The sequence below is a fragment of the Haematobia irritans genome, chromosome 2 (genome assembly GCF_050003625.1).
Source record: "Haematobia irritans isolate KBUSLIRL chromosome 2, ASM5000362v1, whole genome shotgun sequence".
In the NCBI taxonomy this organism is placed as follows: domain Eukaryota; kingdom Metazoa; phylum Arthropoda; class Insecta; order Diptera; family Muscidae; genus Haematobia; species Haematobia irritans.
Genome location: NC_134398.1, coordinates 155520 through 172019, shown reverse-complemented (window position 1 = coordinate 172019; position 16500 = coordinate 155520). Strand labels below are relative to the sequence as shown.

The 16500-nt window shown below is 35.2% G+C and overlaps 1 protein-coding gene and 3 long non-coding RNA genes across 5 annotated transcripts; 3 read left to right on the top strand and 1 right to left on the bottom strand.

Annotated features, from left to right (window-relative positions):
* The first annotated feature begins 1146 nt into the window (after positions 1 to 1146).
* Positions 1147 to 3550, top strand: LOC142223156 (uncharacterized). Of its 2 annotated transcripts, none has more exons than XM_075292991.1 (5): positions 1147 to 1323; positions 1377 to 1449; positions 1516 to 2150; positions 2663 to 3151; positions 3261 to 3550. In XM_075292991.1, the coding sequence occupies exons 3-5, from the start codon at positions 1533 to 1535 to the stop codon at positions 3375 to 3377; spliced, it is 1224 nt and encodes a 407-aa protein (XP_075149106.1). In that variant the 5' UTR covers positions 1147 to 1323; positions 1377 to 1449; positions 1516 to 1532; the 3' UTR covers positions 3378 to 3550. The 2 variants fall into 2 exon arrangements, with proteins under 2 accessions (XP_075149106.1, XP_075149105.1); XM_075292990.1 differs by having other exon boundaries at positions 1151 to 1323; positions 1503 to 2150.
* A 93-nt stretch (positions 3551 to 3643) lies between these two features.
* LOC142223157 (uncharacterized) lies at positions 3644 to 4698 on the bottom strand. Its single transcript, XR_012718606.1, has 3 exons — positions 4618 to 4698; positions 4406 to 4498; positions 3644 to 4349 (listed from the first exon to the last, which is right to left on the bottom strand). It is a non-coding gene; the product is annotated as an uncharacterized LOC142223157 (long non-coding RNA).
* Positions 4699 to 5239: 541 nt separating this feature from the next.
* On the top strand, positions 5240 to 6780 carry LOC142226339 (uncharacterized). Its single transcript, XR_012719658.1, has 3 exons — positions 5240 to 5703; positions 5768 to 5873; positions 5939 to 6780. It is a non-coding gene; the product is annotated as an uncharacterized LOC142226339 (long non-coding RNA).
* A 7537-nt stretch (positions 6781 to 14317) lies between these two features.
* On the top strand, positions 14318 to 15753 carry LOC142226699 (uncharacterized). The gene is made up of 2 exons (XR_012719728.1): positions 14318 to 15153; positions 15219 to 15753. It is a non-coding gene; the product is annotated as an uncharacterized LOC142226699 (long non-coding RNA).
* Positions 15754 to 16500: the final 747 nt, after the last annotated feature.

Genomic DNA, 16500 nt, shown 5'->3' with positions numbered 1-16500 from the left:
TCTTGCATGCTATACCATATATGAATGTTCCTTCGTTGTCCGTATCACTCGTATATAGAATAGACTACCTTTAAACCTTCGTAGTTTCTGTTTTCCCATTAATGTTTTTTAGAACTAGGTTCTTGGATTTTTCTGTAACTTGAATGTAAGCATTGTTATTGCATTATCAACGGGTGTTCAATGACTAAATTTGCGTATACAAGTCCTTTGGCTGGGGAGCAATTTCTTAACGCTGCTATATATCCTACTATATTTTAATACGTATTTAATATTACATTTTTATATCTAATTATAGATATAAGTTTATTTAAATTAGTTTCCGTTAATTTAAAATTTAAAATTGTAACGATAAAATTTCGCTATCACTTGTTGGAATCATCTATTCATTTTCTAGTATTTTCCTGAATTTCCTTTATGTTCTTTTGTTTGCTTACCGAAATGTTAGTTCTTACTCTCTCATAGAATAACAACCCCTTTGCTTTGTTATTTTGCTTTCTCATTTCATCTCATTGTCTATTGTCATTGTTGTTGTAGTAATGCGAGCATATATCTATGTGAGTGTGTATGTGTTTGGCAGCCACCAGACGAATTACTTAATGGTCGTAGATCCTTCTAGCATTGTCTAAGAATGTTCTGGCGTTGCCAGAATATTGTAGTGCTACCAGAATGTTCTCGTATTGCCACACCGTCATATATAAAAGCGCTCGCATGCTGCTAACGAGTCAGTCTTAATTAAAGCGTCAAACGAATAACTTCAGTGTGAACGAATTGTAAAGTGTGAAGTCATAGTAAATAAATTGTAGATTGTCGTTATTTAAAAGAACCGTGTTTTAATTGTCGGGTAATTAAAAACGCCTAAATATAAAAACGTAACAATATGTTGTTAAGAAAGAATTTTGCAAAGTTATTGTTGTTTTTTTCACTTTTATTTTCATAAGGTTGCATGTTTTAGGGTTTTTCAATAATCTTACGAAAAGCAAAATGTTTTTTGGTTTTGACACACTTTTGACGCTCGTTGTATGTACAAATTGAAATGCTACATACAGTTTATATAGGTCTATATATTGATATAGGACAGTTTCGACCGATTTTCCACATGCAATTCTTGAGCACGTAAGAGTAAATTTTTCTATTCTAATACATAACGCTACAATATTGTCATATAACCTAAGGTGTGGTTTAAATTAATATGCTCCCTTTTTAGAATAAATCGGCAAGAAAAAAGGAATATCAGGAGGAACTTATTCAACAAATAGAGGAGAAAAGACGATCAATTGAGTTGCTTAAAGAAAAGGAGCGTGAACAAGAACGGATACTAACGCGGTAATTGACTATAAAATTAAAATATAGAAACGAAATTATAAAATTATATCTAGGCGATTACAGGAGCAGCTGAAAACTATTAAGTTGGAAGAACAATTAGAAATGGAAAGAATTAAAGCCTCTGAGGTAATTGTTTTAACATGAAAAATATATAACAAGAAATTGAAAAAAAAAAATAGTTTCGTTTTAAAGCTGAGCAAAACCGGCACATGAGGAAGCATATATTGACAAAGCTGGAGAATGACTCAAAGTTATTAGAAGCCGATAGAAAAATAGACAAGGAGAATGTTCGAAATTGGAACGAAAATAACGTCTATAAATATTTCAGTAATTCGGCAAAAACATCATTAACATCACCGCGAGATGAGTTGGGCCAGTCCGATTTCTTCAGAAAGGAAATGGAATGCTTTCACTTGAGCGAGAAAATTTGCCCAATATGTGATAACCCTTTGAAAGAACTTCGACATTTTTGTCTCCGCTGCCAAAGTATAATCACATTTCCTACACATATTTCGGATGACGAAGACATTGCTACAAAACAGCAAAAAATAAATATACATGAATTTAACGGTTCATGCGACGCTGGTGGGTGCGAAAAATCATTCAGAAGGGAACGAGGAAGTAAAGTCTTTGCATGTAATAAGTGTGACCGTGTTTACGATATATGCCCCCAATGTTTAAAGAAAGATGATTTCTGCAGTGCTTGTAGCATTAAAAAAAAAGTCTGTATGCATTGCCGAACCAATTTGTGCTCATTTTGTTTGGGTGAATTGGCGGTTGGAAAAAATGCAGAAAATCACCACATCAATGAAAAATCGAATTCCATTGTAAGCTTTTTCTTTCAGAAGTGGAATATCGACTCAATCACTAAAAATACCTATTATTACAATATTTTGACTGTTCGAATTTAAACTAAAGTGTATACATTGATAAAAATACGACATTAGAAATATAACCAGCTTATGTTAACTTTTTTGTAATCATAATTTAGCAACCCTTTTTTCCGTGGAGGCCCAATTTAGTACCACACGATTGAGTTCTCGGTTACGTTGTGTTTCAAAAACTTGACATATTCTCAGTACATATATTGCTTTCGTTGGTATACAATAGTCCCTTAACATTTCTAAAAATACCGAAACTGTTAAAAAAGAGTATTTTGTACAAATGAAGTAATATAGAAAATTTGCAATTCTTTTTGCTGGTAAAACTTGTAGTATGGCGATATTGACGTTGTATAAATAAAAGCTATTTAAATTTCGTGTGCACAAGGTTTCAGCAGGTTATTGCGTCGATATTCTAAATTTACTTTGGAAACTAATCTATCACACAATCTATACAGACAGAACCTATGTTTCAAATAAGCGCCAATGATGGAGCGGATGCAGTAGGTGCAGGGACATCAATGCCAACAATTTCGGAAAATAATCTAAGCGGATGTTACGAAGAAAACTCATCAAATCATTTAAATGCCGGAAGCAGAATAAGCCAACAGGAAACTGCACACTTTTTTACAAATAACATCGTTGGACCGGATTTAATAAGTATACACCAGAAGAATTCAAAAAACGCTCTTGGAAATATAGATGTTATGGATAACTTCATTGAAAATGACATGAAAAAGCTAAGGCAGAGCACTGACTTACGCCTTTTGAATTATTTTAAAAACTATAAAGATTTGGCTCACCTTTCCCATGCACGTGAATATGGGACTACCGGTTTTGGTAGTGAAAAATTGTCAATACCAATATTATGTGAAATGCCGAAAATGATAAGGAAAGGAAACTCGAAGCCTAACAAACATTTTTCAAATCTAAAACAGCGATGGGACGTAAGTTTATCAGACGAAAATTTAAACTATATAAGGCGATTATTATAATATGCACTAGAATGTGCTATTTCCTCAACAATTCTACTGATATATTATTATTTATTTTAAGGTCCCTGCGGTACAATCAATTACCATATCGCCATCATCTCCAAAAGTTGTAACTCAACTTGGTGCTATTAGAAAGCAACTACAAGCTAATACGTTGTTCTTTGATGATACTGACTGATGATCAAGGACTGCTACTGTAAAAATTAATCACATTGTATCAACCTACGTTTTAATTTTCCAACTTTTTTACTATTTAATAAATACATTAAATCATTTAATTACTTAATATTACAAACCAAAATATCAATATAATTTATACAGTTTCACACAGGATGAAACCTCTAAAATCGATCAATGCTGCATTTTATTTATTTCAATAACGATAAAGTTTGACACACTATGATAACCACTCTAAACAGAAACTCAAGTTCAAAAGGGGTAATTTTTATCGGTTTTGAAATTTGATTTTAACAAAACCGTTTAAATGCAGAACAACATACTAATTTAAAACACTATATTGCCCTATGCTCTTAAAAGAAAATTTCAATGTTAATGAAATGAGATGTTTAGGTGTTTTTCTGGAAAGAAGACTGAATTTGGACACCCATATTGACTACATATTTGTTTTCAAAGGTATTAATTTTCCTACGTGGCTCTACAATACTAACCTTGAATTTGGTTTACTTATGTCGAATATTTGAAAATAATATTCAATATGGTAGTACGTTTTGTGTTCAATTTGGATAGATTTGACCACGCATCGGAACAAGCTGTTGAATTCCTTGGGAGCCTTTTGCACTGTACGTTCAATTGCGGAACTTGATCTTTTATAGTGCTATCCGATGCTATCCGATTAGTTGGATTTTTCTTGATAAGGTATTTCACAAACTATCTTAACTCGTATCTTGCATGCTATACCATATATGAATGTTCCTTCGTTGTCCGTATCACTCGTATATAGAATAGACTACCTTTAAACCTTCGTAGTTTCTGTTTTCCCATTAATGTTTTTTAGAACTAGGTTCTTGGATTTTTCTGTAACTTGAATGTAAGCATTGTTATTGCATTATCAACGGGTGTTCAATGACTAAATTTGCGTATACAAGTCCTTTGGCTGGGGAGCAATTTCTTAACGCTGCTATATATCCTACTATATTTTAATACGTATTTAATATTACATTTTTATATTGAGGCGTTTTTATTTACCCGACTATTAAAACACTGTTCTTTTCAATAACGTGAATCTACAATTTATACAGCGTTCTCACCAAGCATGTTTTGGGGTTTGAAATGTTTCTCCTTTCAAAACGAGAATGAAGCCGACCCACTGTGCAATTATTTATCCATTATGAAAACAATTTGAAGTTAGTCGAATGGTAATGATATAGTTGTGCAACCAATGTTACAATCTAACTTACATTTCGTTCAAATTTTCTGAGCTAAATTTTTGCAAAATTATTACAGCAACTTGATTTTGACGAATTTTGGGTGGAAAGTCAAACATTTTGACAAAAAAATAAAACAATTATTAATAGTTTTTCTGATTTAATGGTAATGAGATAGTTGTACAATGAATGTTACAATCTAACTTACATTTCGTTCAAATTTTCTGAGCTAAATTTTTGCAAAATTTCGACAAAAAAATAAACAATTATTAATATTTTTCTGATTTAAATCAATATTTTTGGTTAATAGGCGGCTAATTTTGAGTCGACATATTCGACGGCAAAAACTAGTTGGCGGCGCGAATCGGCGGCTCTGATTAAAACACAAGTTCTACTCAAAAACACGTGAATTTTAGAATGTGAACTCCCCTAAATTGGAATATGCACTGACTAAACATACTCTTTACAAAATCTATGTCAAATTATTGAACACCCAGAGATTGAACTAAAATTGGTTGCAATTCGAACTTTCGAACGAATAAGGAGATAAAGACAGTAACTTGCTTTTTGTTACAAGAACAATGTATTGATTATTTCCCCCAATATATATATCTAACTCAACTGTAAAAAAGTTCACAAAATCAAATAGGAATTCCCATAACCATTCAATTGGTTACAATAAACAATGCCTATCAATTTAGTTTTATGTTTTATAAAATTGTTGTGCTAACCACCAGCATAGTGAGGCGCCTACAGCATGGGAATCAACAAATGGTTAGTACCCAATAAACACAAGATGAGCGTTTTTCAAATGCAACAACTTTTCAGTTTGAGGGTAAATATAATTTTCAACATAAATTCAACTTGACTTGAAATAGCTCATCTTCAATACACCTTCAAATTGCTTGCGAATCACTTCCAATTTGCCAAAATGTTGACGAAATCTTTGAAAAGGTGTTGAAGATAATATGAGAAAACTTTGACAAAACACTACCCTAAAATGCAACGAAAAAACCATGTGGTTTTCAATACTTATTTGTGCAACGAAGTTCGTGGTCAATTGCAAGAAATAAAAAAATGGAAAATTTTAGACAAATACCAAATAGTTTATTAAAATAGGTAAGTGAAAATAAAAAATGAAATAAAACTTTAAGGAAGTCACTAAATGTATATCTCTTTGCAGAAAACTAAAATTATGGATTGTACGTTCTTGAAAACATTAAAAAGCTGACCGATGAAAAAATGGTGGACAATTAACTGGAACTGCTTCAAATAGTTTATAATAATTGGTACGTCAATATGAAAAATAAAATCAACACTTTAGAGAATTCACTAAATTTAAATCTCTTTGCAGAAAACTAAAATCTTTGGATGCTACATTCTTGCAAACATTAAGAAGCTGACCAATGAAAAATGAGTGGCTTATCGACAAGAAAAAGTTTCCAGAAACATTACAAGTGCAACCAATTAAAATTGTTAAAAACAACAAATTGTCGAAATCAACAACTTCTGGATGAAAATGGGCATCAATGGATATTTTGTGAATTCCTTCTGCTGGAAATAAATTCTAACACGAGGTCCAGTACGTTCCAAATTTCAAATTGCCCGCATGTTAATAAATTTTAATGCTGTTTTATGACACCAAAAGGATGGAAAACGAATTATCAATGCAAAAGTGTTTACTAATAATGTTTAAGATATTTAAAGTTTTGTTGTTAGTTTTTTTTTGTTCTTATTTGTTGATATTGTTACGAATTTGATAATTATAGATATAAGTTTATTTAGTTTCCGTTAATTTAAAATTTCAAATTGTAACGATAAAATTTCGCTATCACTTGTTGGAATCATCTATTCATTTTCTAGTATTTTCCTGAATTTCTTTTATGTTCTTTTGTTTGCTTACCGAAATGTTAGTTCTTACTCTCTCATAGAATAACAACCCCTTTGCTTTGTTATTTTGCTTTCTCATTTCATCTCATTGTCTATTGTCATTGTTGTTGTAGTAATGCGAGCATATATCTATGTGAGTGTGTATGTGTTTGGCAGCCACCAGACGAATTACTTAATGGTCGTAGATCCTTCTAGCATTGTCTAAGAATGTTCTGGCGTTGCCAGAATATTGTAGTGCTACCAGAATGTTCTCGTATTGCCACACCGTCATATATAAAAGCGCTCGCATGCTGCTAACGAGTCAGTCTGAATTAAAGCGTCAAACGAATAACTTCAGTGTGAACGAATTGTAAAGTGTGAAGTCATAGTAAATAAATTGTAGATTGTCGTTATTTAAAAGAACTGTGTTTTAATTGTCGGGTAATTAAAAACGCCTAAATATAAAAACGTAACAATTGGTGTCAGAAGTGGGATAACGAAAAAAAATCTACAATGAAGTTTAATGAGCTTCGAGTGGAAGACCTAAAAAAGGAGTTGAGCAAACTGGAGCTGCCGACAACAGGCAATAAGGCCCAGCTTCAAAAGCGTCTACTGGAAGAGTTTGAACGGCGTAATATTGACATTGCGACGCATGAGTTTGATTATAAGGAAGACATTGATGAATCAATACTCGTCAATACCAGCAGTATAGAAACTCCGTCTGTGGCTTCGAGTGTTGTGGACTACACATCAATGCTCAGTGTTTTGAGCAAAATGATGGAGGAAAACTCTAGGAAAATCATGGATGAGAATTCTAGAAAAATGGAAGAAAATTCTAGAAAAATGGAAGAAAATTCTAGAAAAATGGAAGAAACTTCTAGAAAATTGCTGAAAGAAAATGCCCTACAAATGGAAGCAAGTTCAAGAAAATTGGAAGAAAAATTCGACAAAAATTCTAGAATTCTAAATGAAAAACTACAACAAATTTCTGAAGGCATGGAAAAACGTGTGGACCATATAGAAAATCAAATTGTGGAATTGGATAAGAAAGTTCTTTCTGTGGATGAGAAAATTATGGTTCATGATGAGAAGTTTCTGCACATCGAGAAAAAAATGTCAGAGCTGGAAATTAAAGGTGGTCCAGTGCGCGTCATCGAGGGCTCAAAAATCAAAACTCCTGTTTTCGATGGCTCAACGTCATTTGATGTCTTCAAATTCCAATTCGAAATGGTTGCTTGTAGAAATTTGTGGAATGACGATGATAAAGCAATTGAACTTCTATTGGCATTAAAGGGCAATGCTGCTGATGTGATACAAAGCATTCCCGCTGCTTCTAGAAATAACTATAATGAAGTAATAGCGGCGCTTCAACGCAAGTATGGTGGAGAGCACAAGCAAGACATGTTTAGAATGGAATTAAGAGGTAGAGTCCAGAAATCAAACGAGACTCTACAAGACTTTGCAACAGAAGTTGAGCGGTTGGTGCTACTGACATACCCAGGAGAGAGTCACCCACTTGTGGACCGCATCAAAATTGAGACCTTTGTGAATGGCATTCGAGACCCTGAGATAAAATGTGCAACATATGCCGCACAAAAAGCTACATTCACAGAAACAGTAACATTTGCACTTGTACAAGAGACTGCGAGATTGCTGGCACGGCCTCAAATTCACAAAGTACGCAGAGTAGAGACCGAGTGTGAAGAATCGAAATCGGTCATTGAATTGGTAAAAGAGGCTCTAAAGCAGATAATGCAAGAAATGAAGCAGCAAGCAAATAAATCTAGAATGAAATGCTATAACTGTGATAAGGCTGGACATCTTTCCCGGGAATGTAAAGCGTGGCGTAAAACGTCGGGGTCAATCTCGCCATCTCCATTAAACAATAATCAGAAGAAGGCGACCACAAAGCCAAGCGACTCAAATTCAAATTTTGCGGATAATAGAAAAGCTGGCAAACAAGTTATTGATCAAGCCTTGACACGACGGCATTGCAATGTAGAAAGCAGACGCTACTCGAAGGCTGAACCAAAGGAGACAGTTGTAAATGTCAGACAGTTACACATCGAATCTGGCACAGACTGGTCAACAGAGCAACATAAAGATCCCATTCTGAGAAAAATTATTTCGGCAAAACAAGAAAATAAGAAACCCAGCAAGAAAGACATCGCAGCCGAAAGTCCACTTATGAAAGCATACTGGGCTCAATGGGATAGTTTAGTTCTAGTCAATGGATCCCTGCAACGTAAATGGGAAAGCGAAGATGGCAAGAGCAGCCGAAATTTGATCATCGTTCCAGATTCCAAAATAAGAGATGTTTTGGCGGAGTTCCATAATGGTCCCAGTGGAGGTCATCTGGGAATAACCAAAACCGCCGAGAAAGTGAAGCAACGATTCTACTGGGTTGGATGCCAGAAATCAATTGCTGAATGGGTAGCCAATTGCGAGAAGTGCATGAAGGCGAAAGGTCCAACAAGGAAATGTCGAGGTCCTATGCAAGAATATAGACCAGGAGCCCCGTTTGAAAGAATAGCAATGGACGTGGCAGGCCCTTTCCCAGTAAGTGATTCTGGAAACCGTTATGTCCTTGTGGTCATGGATTACTTCAGCAAATGGCCGGAGGTGTATGCAATTCCAAACCAAGAAGCAAAAACGATTGTGGATGTTGTCAACAAAAACTGGATATGTCGCTACGGTGTGCCGTCCGAGATTCACTCAGACCAGGGAAGAAATTTTGAATCGGCCATATTCAAAGAGATGTGTGAATCCCTTGGTATCAAGAAAACGAGGACTACACCATTACATCCACAATCCGATGGCATGGTAGAAAGGTTTAATCGCACTCTGGAGGAACATCTTCGAAAAGTAGTGGACAACGGCCAGAGGGACTGGGACGAGCATATACCAAAGTTTTTGCTGTCGTATAGATCTGCCATTCATGATTCCACCTCTCGAACACCGGCCAATGTTCTATTCGGAACTGAGTTGAAGTTGCCTGGTGATCTGACATTCGGTGCTAAACCTAATGAGCTCGCCATGGAAGAAAACAGAAACGACATCCCAAACACTTTCGGTGAAGTTCACGAATCAGTGCGCAACAAAATAAAAATGGTCAGCAACAGAATGAAGGCGAGATACGATCGTGCTGTAAATACTGAAGGCTTCCAAGAAGAAGAATTGGTTCTGCTATTTAACCCGCAACGAAAGAAAGGATTGTGTCCTAAACTGCAAACACAGTGGGAAGGCCCATACAAAGTCATCAAGAAGATCAATGATGTTGTATACCGGATTCAGAAGGACGACAGCCCTAGATCAAAGATGAAAGTTGTACATCTGGAACGATTGGCTCCTTACGGAACAGGTTCTGTGCCTGTTCGGGACGAACAGGCTTAAGCGGGAGGCAGTGTTACGAATTTGATAATTATAGATATAAGTTTATTTAGTTTCCGTTAATTTAAAATTTCAAATTGTAACGATAAAATTTCGCTATCACTTGTTGGAATCATCTATTCATTTTCTAGTATTTTCCTGAATTTCTTTTATGTTCTTTTGTTTGCTTACCGAAATGTTAGTTCTTACTCTCTCATAGAATAACAACCCCTTTGCTTTGTTATTTTGCTTTCTCATTTCATCTCATTGTCTATTGTCATTGTTGTTGTAGTAATGCGAGCATATATCTATGTGAGTGTGTATGTGTTTGGCAGCCACCAGACGAATTACTTAATGGTCGTAGATCCTTCTAGCATTGTCTAAGAATGTTCTGGCGTTGCCAGAATATTGTAGTGCTACCAGAATGTTCTCGTATTGCCACACCGTCATATATAAAAGCGCTCGCATGCTGCTAACGAGTCAGTCTGAATTAAAGCGTCAAACGAATAACTTCAGTGTGAACGAATTGTAAAGTGTGAAGTCATAGTAAATAAATTGTAGATTGTCGTTATTTAAAAGAACCGTGTTTTAATTGTCGGGTAATTAAAAACGCCTAAATATAAAAACGTAACAATTGGTGTCAGAAGTGGGATAACGAAAAAAAATCTACAATGAAGTTTAATGAGCTTCGAGTGGAAGACCTAAAAAAGGAGTTGAGCAAACTGGAGCTGCCGACAACAGGCAATAAGGCCCAGCTTCAAAAGCGTCTACTGGAAGAGTTTGAACGGCGTAATATTGACATTGCGACGCATGAGTTTGATTATAAGGAAGACATTGATGAATCAATACTCGTCAATACCAGCAGTATAGAAACTCCGTCTGTGGCTTCGAGTGTTGTGGACTACACATCAATGCTCAGTGTTTTGAGCAAAATGATGGAGGAAAACTCTAGGAAAATCATGGATGAGAATTCTAGAAAAATGGAAGAAAATTCTAGAAAAATGGAAGAAAATTCTAGAAAAATGGAAGAAACTTCTAGAAAATTGCTGAAAGAAAATGCCCTACAAATGGAAGCAAGTTCAAGAAAATTGGAAGAAAAATTCGACAAAAATTCTAGAATTCTAAATGAAAAACTACAACAAATTTCTGAAGGCATGGAAAAACGTGTGGACCATATAGAAAATCAAATTGTGGAATTGGATAAGAAAGTTCTTTCTGTGGATGAGAAAATTATGGTTCATGATGAGAAGTTTCTGCACATCGAGAAAAAAATGTCAGAGCTGGAAATTAAAGGTGGTCCAGTGCGCGTCATCGAGGGCTCAAAAATCAAAACTCCTGTTTTCGATGGCTCAACGTCATTTGATGTCTTCAAATTCCAATTCGAAATGGTTGCTTGTAGAAATTTGTGGAATGACGATGATAAAGCAATTGAACTTCTATTGGCATTAAAGGGCAATGCTGCTGATGTGATACAAAGCATTCCCGCTGCTTCTAGAAATAACTATAATGAAGTAATAGCGGCGCTTCAACGCAAGTATGGTGGAGAGCACAAGCAAGACATGTTTAGAATGGAATTAAGAGGTAGAGTCCAGAAATCAAACGAGACTCTACAAGACTTTGCAACAGAAGTTGAGCGGTTGGTGCTACTGACATACCCAGGAGAGAGTCACCCACTTGTGGACCGCATCAAAATTGAGACCTTTGTGAATGGCATTCGAGACCCTGAGATAAAATGTGCAACATATGCCGCACAAAAAGCTACATTCACAGAAACAGTAACATTTGCACTTGTACAAGAGACTGCGAGATTGCTGGCACGGCCTCAAATTCACAAAGTACGCAGAGTAGAGACCGAGTGTGAAGAATCGAAATCGGTCATTGAATTGGTAAAAGAGGCTCTAAAGCAGATAATGCAAGAAATGAAGCAGCAAGCAAATAAATCTAGAATGAAATGCTATAACTGTGATAAGGCTGGACATCTTTCCCGGGAATGTAAAGCGTGGCGTAAAACGTCGGGGTCAATCTCGCCATCTCCATTAAACAATAATCAGAAGAAGGCGACCACAAAGCCAAGCGACTCAAATTCAAATTTTGCGGATAATAGAAAAGCTGGCAAACAAGTTATTGATCAAGCCTTGACACGACGGCATTGCAATGTAGAAAGCAGACGCTACTCGAAGGCTGAACCAAAGGAGACAGTTGTAAATGTCAGACAGTTACACATCGAATCTGGCACAGACTGGTCAACAGAGCAACATAAAGATCCCATTCTGAGAAAAATTATTTCGGCAAAACAAGAAAATAAGAAACCCAGCAAGAAAGACATCGCAGCCGAAAGTCCACTTATGAAAGCATACTGGGCTCAATGGGATAGTTTAGTTCTAGTCAATGGATCCCTGCAACGTAAATGGGAAAGCGAAGATGGCAAGAGCAGCCGAAATTTGATCATCGTTCCAGATTCCAAAATAAGAGATGTTTTGGCGGAGTTCCATAATGGTCCCAGTGGAGGTCATCTGGGAATAACCAAAACCGCCGAGAAAGTGAAGCAACGATTCTACTGGGTTGGATGCCAGAAATCAATTGCTGAATGGGTAGCCAATTGCGAGAAGTGCATGGAGGCGAAAGGTCCAACAAGGAAATGTCGAGGTCCTATGCAAGAATATAGACCAGGAGCCCCGTTTGAAAGAATAGCAATGGACGTGGCAGGCCCTTTCCCAGTAAGTGATTCTGGAAACCGTTATGTCCTTGTGGTCATGGATTACTTCAGCAAATGGCCGGAGGTGTATGCAATTCCAAACCAAGAAGCAAAAACGATTGTGGATGTTGTCAACAAAAACTGGATATGTCGCTACGGTGTGCCGTCCGAGATTCACTCAGACCAGGGAAGAAATTTTGAATCGGCCATATTCAAAGAGATGTGTGAATCCCTTGGTATCAAGAAAACGAGGACTACACCATTACATCCACAATCCGATGGCATGGTAGAAAGGTTTAATCGCACTCTGGAGGAACATCTTCGAAAAGTAGTGGACAACGGCCAGAGGGACTGGGACGAGCATATACCAAAGTTTTTGCTGTCGTATAGATCTGCCATTCATGATTCCACCTCTCGAACACCGGCCAATGTTCTATTCGGAACTGAGTTGAAGTTGCCTGGTGATCTGACATTCGGTGCTAAACCTAATGAGCTCGCCATGGAAGAAAACAGAAACGACATCCCAAACACTTTCGGTGAAGTTCACGAATCAGTGCGCAACAAAATAAAAATGGTCAGCAACAGAATGAAGGCGAGATACGATCGTGCTGTAAATACTGAAGGCTTCCAAGAAGAAGAATTGGTTCTGCTATTTAACCCGCAACGAAAGAAAGGATTGTGTCCTAAACTGCAAACACAGTGGGAAGGCCCATACAAAGTCATCAAGAAGATCAATGATGTTGTATACCGGATTCAGAAGGACGACAGCCCTAGATCAAAGATGAAAGTTGTACATCTGGAACGATTGGCTCCTTACGGAACAGGTTCTGTGCCTGTTCGGGACGAACAGGCTTAAGCGGGAGGCAGTGTTACGAATTTGATAATTATAGATATAAGTTTATTTAGTTTCCGTTAATTTAAAATTTCAAATTGTAACGATAAAATTTCGCTATCACTTGTTGGAATCATCTATTCATTTTCTAGTATTTTCCTGAATTTCTTTTATGTTCTTTTGTTTGCTTACCGAAATGTTAGTTCTTACTCTCTCATAGAATAACAACCCCTTTGCTTTGTTATTTTGCTTTCTCATTTCATCTCATTGTCTATTGTCATTGTTGTTGTAGTAATGCGAGCATATATCTATGTGAGTGTGTATGTGTTTGGCAGCCACCAGACGAATTACTTAATGGTCGTAGATCCTTCTAGCATTGTCTAAGAATGTTCTGGCGTTGCCAGAATATTGTAGTGCTACCAGAATGTTCTCGTATTGCCACACCGTCATATATAAAAGCGCTCGCATGCTGAAGCGCTCAGTCTGAATTAAAGCGTCAAACGAATAACTTCAGTGTGAACGAATTGTAAAGTGTGAAGTCATAGTAAATAAATTGTAGATTGTCGTTATTTAAAAGAACTGTGTTTTAATTGTCGGGTAATTAAAAACGCCTAAATATAAAAACGTAACAATATGTTTAATAAGATTATTATTTATCAATTGGTATTGTAGTGTATTATGTAGTGTAGTGTATTATTACGACGAGTTTTTGATGTCGTATATGATTGTTTTCGACGTAGTGGGGATTCTCAAAAGAGTCCCCAAATTCAAAAAATGTTGGCAGGGTAATAATGTTTAAGATATTTAAAGTTTTGTTGTTTGTTTTTTTTGTTTTGTTCTTATTTGTTGATATGTTTAATAAGATTATTATTTATCAATTGGTATTGTAGTGTATTATGTAGTGTAGTGTATTATTATATATTTTATTTTGATGAATATGAATAAATTATACAAAATTCATAGAATTTTGGCTTTGACTTTCAATTTGAAGTGGGGATATCATTCACACAAATTTAGGTTGAAAAGTATTTGCAACGATCTTAATTTTGAATTTGACACGCATCGAAAATTGTTTGACAAATTATTGAGTATCAATTTGAGGATAACACTTGAGATACTATTGCTAATGTGTTGAATTTCACTGTTGAGGGTAATGTCTGTTTTTTGTTGAGAACGCGATTTTCTCAACAATTTCTCAACTTGAATATTACCCTAATCCTTTGAAAAAATGTTTGAAAAATTGTTGAAATTTAGCATTTTTCAAACGTTTGTGTTTATTGGGTATAACCAAAAGTTGAGTATACCCAATAAACACAGGATGAGCGTTTTTCAAATGCAACAACTTTTCAGTTTGAGGGTAAATATAATTTTCAACATAAATTCAACTTGACTTGAAATAGCTCATCTTCAATACATCTTCAAATTGTTTGCGAATTACTTCCAATTTGCCAAAATGTTGACGAAATCTTTGAAAAGTTGTTGAAGATAATATGAGAAAACTTTGACAAAACACTACCCTAAAATGCAACGAAAAAACCATGTGGTTTTCAATACTTATTTGTGCAACGAAGTTCGTGGTCAATTGCAAGAAATAAAAAAATGGAAAATTGTAGACAAATAACCAAATAGTTTATAAAAGTGAAAATAAAAAATGAAATAAAACTTTAAGGAAGTCACTAAATGTATATCTCTTTGCAGAAAACTAAAATTATGGATTCTACGTTCTTGAAAACATTAAAAAGCTGACCGATGAAAAAATGGTGGACAATTAACTGGAACTGCTTCAAATAGTTTATAATAATTGGTACGGCAATATGAAAAATTAAATCAAAACTTTAGAGAATTCACTAAATTTAAATCTCTTTGCAGAAAACCAAAATCTTTGGATGCTACATTCTTGCAAACATTAAGAAGCTGACCAATGAAAAATGAGTGGCTTATCGACCAGAAACATTACAAGTGCAACCAATTAAAATTGTTAAAAACAACAAATTATTGAAATCAACAACTTCTGGATGAAAATGGGCATCACATCGTCAGTTTAATTCATATGATATTATCAGTTTAAAATGGATATTTTGTGAATTCCTTCTGCTGGAAATCAATTCTAACACGCGGTCCAGTACGTTCCTAATTTCAACTTGCCCGCATGTTAATAAATTTTAATGCTGTTTTATGACACCAAAAGGAAGGAAAACGAATTATCAATGCAAAAGTGTTTACTAATAATGTTTAAGATATTTAAAGTTTTGTTGTTTGTTTGTTTTTTTTTTTGTTCTTATTTGTTGATATGTTTAATAAGATTATTATTTATCAATTGGTATTTTAGTGTATTATGTAGTGTAGTGTATTATTATATATTTTATTTTGATGAAAATGAATAAATTATACAAAATTCATAGAATTTTGGCTTTGGCTTTAAATTTGATGTGGGGATATCATTCATACAAATTTAGGTTGAAAAGTGTTTGCAACGATGTTAATTTTGAATTTGACTCGCATCGAAAATTGTTTGACAAATTATTGAGTAGCGATGCATTTCAATTTGAGGATAACACTTGAGATATTATTGCTAATGTGTTGAATTTCACTGTTGAGGGTAATGTCTGTTTTTTGTTGAGAACGCGATTTTCTCAACAATTTCTCAACTTGAATATTACCCTAATCCTTTGAAAAAATGTTTGAAAAATTGTTGAAATTTAGCATTTTTCAAACGTTTGTGTTTATTGGGTACTAAAAGAATTTTAGTTCAATCATGGGACGCACGTAAGGTAGTTGTTGCAACAAATAACTAGTAATGTCAATATTGCCAATTTAGATGGTATGACGCTACAAAATTTGCAAAACGGGGAACAGCATCACTAAATTTACTTATTAAGCACATAAAATTCTAGAACGAGTAAACGGCGGTTCTAAGTCGATCTATATCTAGAGGCTTAAGGTGGGCATTAAGTTCAAGTTTAGCTGCTAAAATCGCCATTTTTCCACGATTACTTTTCTTTACTAATTTTTTTTAAGGAATACAAACTTTGTGAAAACTTGCTTTGGGCTAGGGATGCCAGACGTGCTCTTTTAAAGAGCACATGTGCTCTTTTTTACAAAATGTGCTCTTAAAACAAGACAGGCCCAAAGAACACGCAAAAGTGCTCTT

Bases quoted from the DNA above. Each gene is read 5' to 3' on its own strand.
- LOC142223156 (XM_075292990.1), top strand. From the start codon at position 1,426: ATGGAAAGAATTAAAGCCTCTGAG. The intron at 1,450-1,502 runs GTAATTGTTTTA...AAAAAAAAATAG, and splicing joins AAAGAATTAAAGCCTCTGAG to TTTCGTTTTAAAGCTGAGCA. The intron at 3,152-3,260 runs GTAAGTTTATCA...ATTTATTTTAAG, and splicing joins ATCTAAAACAGCGATGGGAC to GTCCCTGCGGTACAATCAAT.